Here is a 13002-nt window from a genome sequence, read left to right as displayed (position 1 = left end):
CTCCGGAGGGGAAGCGGCACCGCCGGCCTCCGCCCCCACGCACACACCCTGTAGCGGGAAGGGGGAAGCAAGCAGCCCGCCCCCCCCACCCCCCGGTCCCGGCAGTGCACGGTCCCTCCCGGGACTCGGTGGCGGCGGGCGCTGTGCTCGGGGCGGAAGGCGAGCGGCGGGTAGCTGGGGCCTGGAGCCGCCGCTGGAGGAAGGGAAGAGCGGGGTGTTCCCGCAACGCGGGTGGATGCGCAGCCTGAAGGGCGGCTCCTGCGGCGCCTCCTGCGGCCTCGCCATGGCCGGGCCCCGACGGTGAAGGCAGCGGGAGCCGCCTGTGTCCGCGCCGCGCCAGGAGGCGGCGCCGCCGCAAGCAGGGGGCGGGCGGGGAGGGGGATGAGCAGCGCTGCAGCCGCCGCCGCCTCTGCGGGAGCCGCCGCCGCCTGCACCGGGGCCGAACGCGGCTACTCCTTCTCCTCCGGCGGCGCCGCTCCGGCCATGGGGCCCGAGGAGGGCTCGGCCGGCGGGCTGGGAGCCCTGCCCGCCCCGCCGCTGGGGTGCCGGAGCCGCTACCAGCTGCTGCTCTCCGGGAAGGCCCTGGCCGACAGATACCGGAGGATTTACACGGCGGCGCTGAGCGACCGTGAGCTGGGGAGCCACCCGGGCAGGTAACGCGCGCCGCGCTCCTTCCCGGGCCAGACGCGCAGCCCCCGCCACCCCTCCCATCGCCGGCTGGGAGCGGCCCGGCGCGTGCACCTTCCTCCCTCCCGGCAGCCGCCCTCCTCATCCTCCTCCCCGCCCCCGTGCCGGGCAGCGCGGCTGTGTGTCCCCGCTGCCATGTGGCCGCGTCGCCGCGCCCCGGGGGACGGACGGAGGGAAGGGGTGGTGATGTAACCCGGCGGCTGCCCAGGTGCCGCCCGGGCCCCGCCGCTCGCTTGGCCGGCGATACCGCGCAGATGGCGCTGCCGCCCCCTCTCCCGGGGCCCTCCGGGGCAGAGTTACCTGTGCCCGCCCCAGTGTGCGGCCCAGCTCCCCTGGGGGGATAGAGAATGCCAAGCTGGGCCCTCGGGCAGACCCCGCTCCGGCCAGGCTTGCCGAAACGGGCTGAATCCCGTGGTCTCTCCCAAGACAGGCTGCGCAGGGTGCCCGCGGCTCCCACTGGCTGTGTTACCCGAACGAGAGACCGTGCCGCTTTTTCCATGTACTGGGGCTGCCTTTAGCTACCCTGCCTTATTTTTCCTCCTCCTCTTTGGGTCATGTTCCCCCTTTGCCATCGCCATGTAGGCGGCCTCGGTGTCTGGAAGGAGGCAGCGCCTTGTGGGGGGAGCCGGGGGGTTCTGGGGTGCGGTGTGGCCCCGCCTGGTTGCCGAGCACCCCTCCCCGGCGGATGATGCCCCTCAGCGCTCCCATTCCTGGTCCTGCCGGCCGGCTCTGGGGCCGCAGCAGGGTGCCTGTTGCTCCTCCGGGCGGGGAGGGAGCTGCGGGCTGTAGCGGTGCGGAGCCGTAGGGGTGGGAGGGGAGGCCGCCCTTAGCCCACAGCCCTCGGCCCGACCCGGGCGGATCCTCCCGGCCCTGCAGGCCGTGGCGGGGTGCCCGGTCTCGCCGTGTGAAGGGCTCCCCCATGGTGCCGGGCGCTCCCCATTGTTCCCCTCCGGAGGTCGCTGAGGATGTGGATGACATGAAACCGGCACCTTCCTGTGTTCTCAGCTTGTGCTGCTCCTTAGGCTGATGATGTGTGTGGCCGGGTCCTACGGAGAGCTTTGAGTCACCGTTGTTTCAAGTTTGCAAACGGGTGTAAAGCACGAGGAGGTTGCCTGCTTGGCTTCTTCAGGTTTTTGTTAGTCGGACTTGACAGCAGGGCTTACCCCCCACCCCCCTCGCCCCAGAAAGCTGTGTCCAGGAGTGGAATTAACATAAGGCACATTACCTTTCCCAATTTGCTTTATGGTAAATGCTGGAAACGTGGACTGATAGCATGGGTAGTTGACATCTTTGCAACTACCGACTTCTTTTCAGAGTGTATGATAGGGAAACTATAGCTCTTCTTTCCCCCCTGAAGACCAGCAAGTGTTTTCTTACTCCACATATTCCTTAGTCCATTGCTTATACCTTTTCCATTAAATCTCTTCCCGCTTCTGAGCTTTGTATCATTTAAGCCCAGGATTGCAAGAGCTGAATGTAAGGATACTATTAAATGCAAGGAAATCAGCTGTGCAATTGCTCCTCACTGCTCAAATACCTGTCTGGATTTTGCCCAAAGGGGTGTGTATTTTTTAAAGCTGTAGTTTTGCATTAGTCGTGTGCTCCATGTCTTTTGGTTTCAGGATGATTCAACTGCGATCCCTTATACTTAAAATTGTAGAAAATACTAGCTTTAGGTGTGTGTAAATGTTAATGCTTCTTTTAATTGATGTTTCTGAGGTCAAGTCAAAGAAGATAGACTCCTTGTACAGAGCAAACAGGTTATATTAGGCTTTGGCAAGTAAATGGCAGGTAGTTAATACTGGTGAATACAGCCAGTGTGTATTAGACTTTTGAGAGGTGGAATATTTAATAATTATCTAGTTTCCTGCTATCACTACCCCCACTATCTTATGTGGCAGACTGATGGCAGCCAAGATATTGCTTGTGGTCTCCACCTTTTCTCCGTATTGGTGTCAAAATACTGCAAAATACTTCAGCTGCCTGGTAGACTTAAACAGAAATGGTCTTTTTAACCTTTTATGGTCTTTTTGACCTTTTATGCCTTTTTACAAAACTAATACAAATTCCAAATATTTCCTAAAGGGAGCTTTAAATTTAACTGTGTCTGCATCTAGTTGCTGTGGTAGAAAACAATGCTACATAAATTAAATGGAGCTTAAGATAATATAGGTTATGACAGAAGTCCTAACTTGATTTTTGTATATCTGGAAAATCTGAAGCCTCTTAATCAGTAAGATTGTCAGTAAGAGTGCATGTGACTAGAAAAACAACTTGAAGTAACTGAAAAAAAGCTAAACAAATTGGCTTATCAATAGTAATAAAATTCTTCATGTGTTCCAAGAAGACTAATGTGAAGAATGATAGTGCAACCTATTTGCAATAAGTTGATGTGGAATTTTTGCTTCAAGTCTGCAGAATTATACTCTGCACTTCATGGGCCGTGACCAATGCCTGTCTCAGTAAGTGCTTCTATTCCAAACCTAACTTTAGTGTTTATGAAGAACTGGCAAGCAGTATGAAAGTGCTTTTGTGTAGAAAAGGAAATCAGACATTGTGGAGATTATCTGAAAGTCACAAGATTAGTATCACATTTGCAAGGTGTTTGTGCTGGCTGTCATCGGAAGGGATGAATATCACGTGTTGAGTAGGATGCAGTAATTGGCTTTGAAACAGAACCAGCAGTGCTTTGCATTTCCTCATGTGATACAGGCTGCAGTGTCATGAACACTGGTCTCCACAGGAGATGGGTTGGTTGGTGTGCTTGCTCCCCCTGCCACGCTGACATAATACTTCTGTAGTGTCTTGCAGTAACAGATTAGAGACTCACTCTGGGTTAAAATTAACTTGGCAAAACTGGTTTGTTGTAATCCGGACTAATTCCCTGATCTGGCTCACCTTGTGATTGTACTTGTGACAGCGCGAGGTGAAGGGTTGCACAAAGATTTTTGTGTACAGAGAGGCAGGAACCAAGAAACTTACTTTTGTCACTCGTGTCAACCTAATAATTTTATGGAAGGAAACAGAAAAAAGTATCCAATTCTGTGATTTAACATGCCGTTGTCTGTGTGCAGATAACAATGTTAAGGATCTGCTGCAGTACTACCGGCAGTGGACAATTTAGTTGTCAATTCAGGATTGGTTTGGAAGAAAAATCTACTCTGAGCATGCCTCAGTTTATAGTCTCTGTTTTGTGGCCACTGAAGTATTTGAAAATAACTGCATAATGTCTAGTGTAACTTACTAGTGTGTAAAACGCTAGTAGGAAGAATTGGCCTCTTCAGAGGGCAACTAAAAATTCATGTTAAACTGTTGTCTTGTATGCTGGGTTCTGGGTGGACAAAACTGCAAGTGGGTACTGGTTTTAGTGCTGTACCAAGGCTCTGTATTTGCCAAGTAAGGTGTTTCTGATTTTCACATTTTTGCTGTCTTCAGATGCGCTTTTTCTGTCATATAACTTAATCCTAACAAGCATCCCTATCCATCTGAATTACTGCTATTATTGCTTGTGCATCTTGGAGGGTTTCCCTGAGTTGCCAGTCCCTTTACTGTCCTTTCCCCTATTTACATACTACCAGAATTATCAGTTAGGCTCAGCATGTTCTTTGATACTTCTTGTCAAATATGGATAGCCATATAAATTCATAATGGCTTTAGTGTGACCTGTTTTGTAGTGGAAGTGTTCACTGCATAATTTGGACTAACTTGAAATTGTTGTATTGCAATGGCAGTGTACTCTAAAATGACAGTGAGTTCATACTCATGCCAAAATGACCATTACTTTGTTGCTAAAGTTGCCTCTCAACTTAGATCCTTCAAAAAAATGAAAGCTTCTCTTTGTGTTGTGAACTCTAGTGTTGTGGTCTCACTGAGGCCAGGAAAATTTCAGTGATGATGGGAATGTAAGATTTCTTATAATAACTAGAAATTAGATGGCTGTTTTTACTAGCTATTTTGGCTGAAGAGCCAGCCAACTTTATTTCATGTTGATTGTTTCAGCTAGATGATTATAGCACATTTTGAAAGTAGGTTACTCATTCACACTTGTAATTGTAAATTATACATCCTCTGGACATTAGGTTAGTCTTTAGGCTTTTAAAAATGTACAGTCTTCCCTTATACCCTTACTTATAGTCAGTAAAGCAGTGCTTATTTGAGATGTTTGGAGTATATATACTTGAAAATTTAGTGCAGCAATATTACTGAAGCTTCAGCTTTGCCTTGTGAGGATTTAAAGATTTTGTGAAAACTATTTTTGAGTAAATTTTGGTGAATGAGATTTGTGTGAATTTGATTGTTGGTACACAAGAAAGCCTTAATTTCTTCAGATCTAAAGCCTTTACAAAAGCTGTTAGATTTTTTGGTTTGGAACTTGTTGCTCTTTTAATATGGAATAATAATTGCAAAAAGTTAGGAAGCATTTATTTAGTTAAAAAAATAAAGATTATGTGTACAAAGACTAGTAAAACGATAGTGGTATTACATTACCTACTCCATTTTCCTGGTTATTCCTGTGCAAAGATTTGCTCCATAGCTCCTTTCCAACTGAAATACTCTAGTCTAGTTTCTGTTATCTGTTTTTCTGTTCTTTTGTTTTGTAGATGTAATTTTACAAAAGAGAGTTCAAGTTTTGTGTAAACTAAAACTGTTCGATTGGGAAATTGATGTGCTGTTGAGTCTTAGATTAAGCAGTGCATTAGAAGAGCTGATGAGAGTTGCTCTCTGCTCTAGGCTTTTTAGCTGCAGTGTAGTAGTGTTTTAACACTGTATTCCCCTGCTGGTTAATGGGGTTTAGCAAATGACTAAAATAGTGTATTTTTATTTACTTACCTTGTATTCTGTTAAGGAAAACAGTTTTATGTAGTAGTTTTTTTTAAAAACCTCTAGTTGTCTCTCAGTCTAACATGGTTGTATTTGTTCAGTGTTGGTCTAGGAAACATAATAGAAGCTGGAAAAAGCCAAATAACATTCCATTGAGAGGCTTAAGATGGGCATTTTATTTGAGTATATTTGTAAAAAATAATTTATAGAAGTAATGGGAAAAATCAAAACATGAATCCACAGTTTGTGATGGATTTTTTGAATGTTGTATTTTTTAGTTTAAACGGAGAGGACATGCTAGTTAAAGTTTCAGTTTGTTACACAATCAGCTCTGGCACACTGATGGTTTGTTGGGTAGCAAGTTGAGGCAGTTAAGGTTGGGCTGGAGCAATTTAATAAGTTACCATTCCTCACTGCTAGCCATATTAAATGTAGTAAATGTGTTTCCTGCATACTGAAAAACTTGATGTTGAATTTGTTTTTCTGCTATGTTAACTATCAGCTGTCAGGGTTTAGTTTTGGTTTTCCTCCCATATTATGATCTGCCTTCTGGCCAAAATATTTTGAAGATTTTTTTTTCAGTAAATTCTCTTCCTGACATATGACTATGTATGTTTTGCCAAACCCATGATTTAAAGATAAAGACTGTTTATATCTTTATAGAAAGCACATGGGATGTATCAATAACACAGTTTCAAGGTACTTCATGCAAACTGGTTTCCTAATCCTTTGTTTACTTAGAAAATTTGATCCCTTGCAGCATTACTTGAACACATGGTTACATTTTTGTCTTTTTCTTTCTTACCTTGCTTGCCATAAACCCTGCCTTGTGCTCACGTGCTAAATGGAATAGTACTCCTATAATTAACTTCATGTTGTAAATACATTTTGAAGCTGGTCTGTTCCTTTGGTCTTTCACAGCCAGTTCCTACCACTGTGCCCCTTCAAAGGATGAATACTAGAAATTAACACAGGAGAATAACTTATGCTTTGACTGCCTTAAGGCAGATGGTTTCTGTACTTTTAGATTTAGTGTTTCATATGTTTCAAAGCATATTGATATGCTTTATATTATTTTTTCTTATGGTATCATAGTATATAGTATGTTATAAGCTCATTGACTTCAGACTGATGAATGTGTTGATGAACTTAAACTGAATGATTGTTATTTCTCTGCGTCTAGTATATCTATGACTACTTGGGCTTGAGAAAAATTTTCTTGTTGTTAGTGTAATAAATCTAAATTTATACCTGTTGTACACATTATAAACAAAAATCAAAAACTGAGTTTCCTTGTCTCCACATGATATTGGGGATGCGTGGTTAGATTACTGCTGTTCGTTGTTTTCATTTTCATTCCTTAACTTTTTTAGGCTTGTGTTCCAAGCATTATTGTCATATGTAATAGGTTTAAAACTCTTGGAAAATGCTCTGTAGTTTCTGTTAAAGGGTGTATGTGATGTAACCTCAGTGGGCAGCTGAGCACTGCATGGCTCCTTGGTTATTTCCCCCTGCAGTGGGATGGGGGACAGCTGGAAAGATAAAAATGTGAAAACTCAGGGGCTGAGGTAAAGACAGTTAAGTAGGTAAAGCAAAAGCTGTGCATACAAGCAAAGCAAATCAAGGAATTAATTGATTCCTTCCTTACCATCAGCAGGCTGATGTTCAGCTATCTCCAGGAAAGCAGAGCTTCATCATTCCCTGTGAGTTGGGAAGACAAACACCATAACTCTGAATGTATTGTCCCCCTACTTCTTTCTTCCTCCCTGTTTTATGTACTGATCATGATGTCATGTGATAGAGAATATCCTTTTGGTCAGTTGGATTCAGCTGTCCCAGTTATATCCCCTCCCAGCTTCTTGTGCACCCCCAGCTTACTTGCTGGCAGTGTGAGAAACTGGAAAGGCCTTGACCCTGTCCAAGTGTTAGTCAGCAACAGATAAAGAACAGGTGTGCTACCAGCACTGTTCCCATCACAAATCCAAAACATACAAACATGATACAAGCTGCTTGGAAGAAAAATTTTATTGTAGCCAAAGCCAGATAAGGTCAAAAGCGGAAATCTGTTGCTTGTAGTTTAAATTCACAGATGCTGTGGTATTTTGATTATTTTGGCCATGATCTCTGTCAGTCTGGAAAAGTTTGTAGCTAAGAGTTTTAACCTTAATGGGATTAAAACAGAAGTATTACTTCTCTGCTGTGCTCCTTGTTGCAGTCAGTAACATTGCTCATCTTTTCTATTGCTGTGTCTATACAGATCTGCAGCCAGTCATTTACGTTACACTGAGATGAGCTTGTTGTTATATAAATACCTTATTCTATTTTTATTATTTCAGCCTCTTCTTCATTTTGTTTAACCATGTTACATGTAGTCACTTGTGACTTTCCTATCTGATTTGGCCTTGCTTCTCTCCCACTAGCCAATGCATAATTCTTTCCAACAGATGTGCTCATATATCTTCATTATACTTGTATGTTTTCAGAGTAGTCATGTCACTATTCCTTTTCTCTTCAAACCAATTGATTCTCTATCCACTTTTATTTCTAGAATGTACTGCTATACAGGGTAGACCATTGACAGCTATAAACTGGTGAGTTTTCAGTTGTTTGCACTTGGCAGTTGTCTTCTGCTATTTGTTGCAGACTAAGTTTGAATTTCTTTGGTTTGCTTTTGATAGTAATCACTTTAAAGATGTTACACTGTCATTAATCACTAGTAATGGGCTTGTTCTTAATAAGTACAGATTTTCCTTTATTTCATGTAGCATATTTGCTAAATTAAAATTCTGCTGATATGATTCTGTGTAAGATAGCTTTGTATGTACACTTTAATTTTGGTGGTTGTGTTTAGATAGCAGAGTGGCCAAAAGTGCAGATTTTGTCATCCTTGCTTTGGCTGGATGACTTTCCAAATATAAAAAAAAGTCCTAGAAGTGTTTAAGGATAAACATTTGCATTGACAAACTTGAGGAATAAGGGTTTTCCTGCATCTGTTCTTGCAGATCTAATTTCATAGACAGCATTGAAGTGAATAATGAAAAATCAGGTAATTACAGAAAAGAAACTCCAATTGTCAATGGTTGTACTGAAAGCTGTTCTCTTTGTGTGGAGACCACTTCGGAGGGATGCTTTCTTTTAAGTTGCTTTTCTTCATCTGAGACAGATTTATGCTGTTCTGGAAACCTTTCCAGTTACAAAAGGGATCAGATACTGTTTTGCACTTTTGTCATGGTCAAATGAAAAGCAGTTGCATTTTACTTGTGCACTTGGGTTTTGATTTCATTTTTAGAACCTGTAGTATTTGTTTCTGTTATTATTGGAGAGGCCTTAGGGTATTCCAGCAGCTGGAATAATTCTTAAGCCTCCAGAGTTTTGGTTTTCAGAAAAATGGTAGTTGTTAAGAAAGTTATTGTCACAGTAAAATAGTCCTCAGTTATGAAATTAAAGTAATGATTAAAAAGATGTGTGATTTCAGCTCACCAACAATAGCACATAAAAATCCCAACTGGAAAATCAATGAGTAGGGTGGCCTTTTTTTTCTGTTCTGACTTTTTTTAACCTTTTCTTTTCAGATGCCTTAGAAGCCCAGAGTAAACCTGTCCTACTACTCTGCCTATGTTTTCCTCTAAGCCTGTGGTAATTGGATTGCAGCTGATGTTCCTTACCCTGATTTACGGATTTAGGGGGCAGGATTTTGATGATTTTTCCATTTGTATATATACTGCTTAAGCCCTGACTTTCCTTTTATTATTGGCATGGATGAAAATTCACGTCAGAATGCTTGATTAATTATTTAAAGAAGATAGTGTATAAGCTGGTAATGGCTTGGAGAGCATACAGGTGGCTCTTTGAATGACAGTTGACTTATTGTCCATTTCACTAAAACTGTTAAATTTTAGGCTTACTAAATAAAAACACCAATAACTTTAAATATTTGAGTTTATCTGAGATAATACCGTCAACAATAAAAAATACTAAGTTTTTATTATTTATGGAAAATATTAGTTGTGCTCTCAGTGCTGTTTTGAGGTCCACCTATCAAGCTGAAGAGTTTCCCACTCTAATGATTCTTATGGCTGAATTCCTTAAAAATTTGCAGGCCTTGGTGAAAAATAACTGTAGGCAATCTACAGATACAGGCAGGCAGAGCAGTGGATGTGCTGTACCTCAACTCGAGTAAGGCTTTTGATACTGCCTCCCACAGCATGCACAGGCTGACAGTGGATGGGTTACATAAGTGGACAGTGAAGTAGATTGAGAACTGGCTGAGTGTCTGGGCCTAGAGGTTTGTGACATGAAGTCCAGCCAGAGTCAAGTTGTCAGTCATGTACTCTAGAAGCTGATACTGGGGCAAATGCTGCCTAGCATCTTCACTAATGGCCTGAATGCTGGGACACTGTCTCCACAGCAAGTTCCCATATGGCATCAAACAGAGGAGTTCCTCATATACCACATGGTTGTGTTTGTGTTCAGAGGGATGGGCCAGGCTGGAGATTTGGGCTGAGTGGGATTTTTAAAGTGCCCCAAGGGGAATTGCACAATCCTCCATCACGGATGAAATAGCATTGAGGGGCTGACCAGCTAGGAGACAGCTCTGCAGAGAAGTAGCTTTGATGTACTGGTTGGCAACCATCTGTGTGCCAGTAATGCACTGCCGTGGCAAAGGTGGCAGAAGCCTTCTAGGCTGTGTTAGGAAGAGTGTTGCCAGCTGCTTGAAGGAGGTGCTCTCTACTCTCTGATGAGGCTGCATCTGGAGTGTCCAGTTCTGGGCTTCCCAGTAGAGGAGAGAGGTACTGCGAAGAGTTAAGGGCAGGGTCATGTTGGTGATTAAGGATCTGGAGCTTTTCTTCAGTAAGGAAAGGCTGAGAGGGCTGGGATTATTAGCCTGGAGAAGAGGAGGTTCAGGAGTGATTTTGTTAATGCAGTGAGGGAATAAAGAAGGGAGAGCCGGATGCTTCTCAGTAGTGTCCCCCACCCTGACATGGCACTGATGTGGCACAAATTAAAATTCACAGAATTCCAGTGCATTCCAAGAAAGCAATTCTTCACTATGAGAAAGGTCAAGCATTGGCAAGTGTTATCCAGAGAGGCTTATATCTCCTTGGTAGTACTAAAAGTGCCACTGCACATGGTAGTGGGCACCTTACTGTCTCTGACACTGCTTCAGCAGGGTTTGACAGAATCAAACACAGAATCACAGAACGATTCAGGTTGGAAGTGACCTCTGAAGTTCATCTGGTCCACACTTCTGCTCAAACAGGACCACCTGCAGCCACTTGCCAGATGGTTTTGAATATGGATGGAGACTCCACAGCCTTGCTTGCAACCTGTGCTAGTGCTCAGTCACCCTCACAGTAAAAAAAAAAAAAGTGTTACCTTTACAGGTCCCTTCTAACCTAAATGATGGGATTCTATAGTCCTTAAGGAGGACGTAGGTTCAATACGAAGTTCATTTGTCCTCTGAAAAGATGTGTCACAGGGAATGTCACAGACATGGTACTGAGCAAGCAGATCTTCCAGCAGAGATGTGTTTTAAGATGGTGGTTGTTGTGGTACTAGAAACAGAATCATTAAATAGTTTAGGTTGGAGAAGACCTTTAATATCAGTGGTTCCACTTCTAACCCAGCACTGCCAAGTCCATCACTAAACTGTGTCCCTGACAGCTACATCTACACACCTGTAGGGCGATAGAACATAAGTAAATAAAGGTAGTCATCTTTCCCCCTAAAGAGTTGCAGCTGAGCCAATTAGGAGCAGGCCTGATTTTGACAGGCTGCACCTGTAGGCAATCAGAAGAGTGCTATAAAAGAGTGGATTGGGTGGCTGTGGGGGAACTGGAGTCAGTTGGCTGCTGTGAGGCCAAGGAAGAGTCAGTGCCTGGAGGAGCTGCCTACAAGAAACATCAAGGAGGTGTGAAGCTCTAGCAATATGGAACCTTTGCAATGTAATGACAATAGGACTCTTGCACCTATTAAATACGTCTGGTGGTGGTGATTCTACCACTCTCAGGACAGTGTGTTCCAGTTCTTGAAAACCCTTGTGCTGAACAATTTTCCCCCAATATCCAATGTAAACCGTCCAGCTTGAGGCTGTTTCCTTTTGTGCTGTTGCTGGTTGCTTGAGAAGAGAGACTGACCCCCATCTGGCTACAACCTTTTTCAGAGTTGTGTGGAGGAATAAGGTCTCCCCTGAGCCTCCCTTTCTCCAGGCTGAACAACTCCAGCTATCTCAGCCCTTCCTCATAAGACTTTTTCTCCAGACACATAAGTAGCTTTTCTGTCTTTCTCTGGGCACACTCTAGCAATTTTGGAGTGAGGAGTCCAAAACTGAACACAGGTTTCAAGGTGTGACCTTAACATTGCACAGTACAGGGGGTGATCACTGCTCTGGCCCTCCTGGCCACCCTATGTCTGATACAGGCCAAGATGTCATTGGCCTTCTTGGCCACCTGGGTGCTCTGCTGGCTCATGTTCAGTAGCTGTCAACCAGCAGCCCCAGACCCTTTTCTAATGGGCAGCTTTCCAGCCCTTCTCCCAGCCTGTAGTGTGCAAGTGGTTGTCAAGACCCAAGTGCAGGATCCAGCACTTGGCCTTGTTGAACCTCACACATTTGGCCTCAGCCCAGCAAAGAGTCCCCTCCCAAGCCATAAGCCACCAGTTTTTCCAAAAAAATGTTGTGAGAAACAGTGTCCGAAGGCTTTATAAAGGCCAGGTAGACAACATCCACAACCTTTCCCTCTTCCACTAAGTGGGACACCTGGTCACAGAAGGAGATCAGGTTGGTCAAGCAGGACCTCCTTTCCATAAACCCATGTTGGCAGCCCTGGTGACCTGGTTGTCCTGTATGTGCCATGTGATGGTACTCAGTGTGATCTGCTCCATGACCTTAGCCAGCACTGAGGTCAGGCTTACAGGGCTTTAGTTCCTTCCCTGAATTCTCCTTCCAGAATTTCTTGTAATTGGGTGGCACATGCAGTGACTTTCAGTCAAGTGGAACCTCCCTGGTTAGGCAGAGCTGCTGGTGAGTGATGATGGAAAGGGGTTCAGGGAGCCCTCCTGCCAGCTCCTGCAGTACTCTGGTGGATCCCACCTGGCCCTGTAAACCTGCGTGTGTCTAAGTGGTGTAGCAAGTCACTGATCATTTCCCCTTGGATGATGAGTGTTGAATACCCTGAGAACACAACTAGACTAAAACAGAGAAGGATTAAGTACCTCTACATTTTCCTCATCCTTTACAGGATGGAGATTGTCCTTGCCCTTCTTTTTGTTGTAAACATTTTTAGAAACGTATCAGATCTTCCTGCTATAGCTTGATATGAGTAAAGGAAATGTGAGAAGAACTGAAAAGGTTCACTTGCAGTTTCAGATAGGACAAAGCAGCATATTTGGCCAAGCATTCTTGTAGAAGAACTGCATGGTAACAAAATACAAATGTAAGTAATTTATTATTTAGAGTATTTTTGAATTTAGGGTGTTTTGTGTGTTGAAGTCTTG

At 44.3% G+C, this 13002-nt stretch overlaps 1 protein-coding gene across 1 annotated transcript in view; it reads left to right on the top strand.

Annotated features, from left to right (window-relative positions):
* Window positions 1–381: 381 nt before the first annotated feature.
* MYCBP2 (MYC binding protein 2) overlaps window positions 382–13002 on the top strand; it is a 175113-nt gene continuing 162492 nt past the window's right edge. Inside the window, exon 1 of the mRNA XM_066545089.1 lies at window positions 382–653. Within this exon, the coding sequence (XP_066401186.1) occupies window positions 382–653 (272 nt within the window). The remainder of the gene's footprint in view (window positions 654–13002) is intronic.

This window comes from Molothrus aeneus, chromosome 2, assembly GCF_037042795.1.
Source record: "Molothrus aeneus isolate 106 chromosome 2, BPBGC_Maene_1.0, whole genome shotgun sequence".
Taxonomy (NCBI): domain Eukaryota; kingdom Metazoa; phylum Chordata; class Aves; order Passeriformes; family Icteridae; genus Molothrus; species Molothrus aeneus.
The sequence above is the reverse complement of the archived record's forward strand: the minus strand, read 5'-3'. Positions and strand labels throughout refer to the sequence as shown.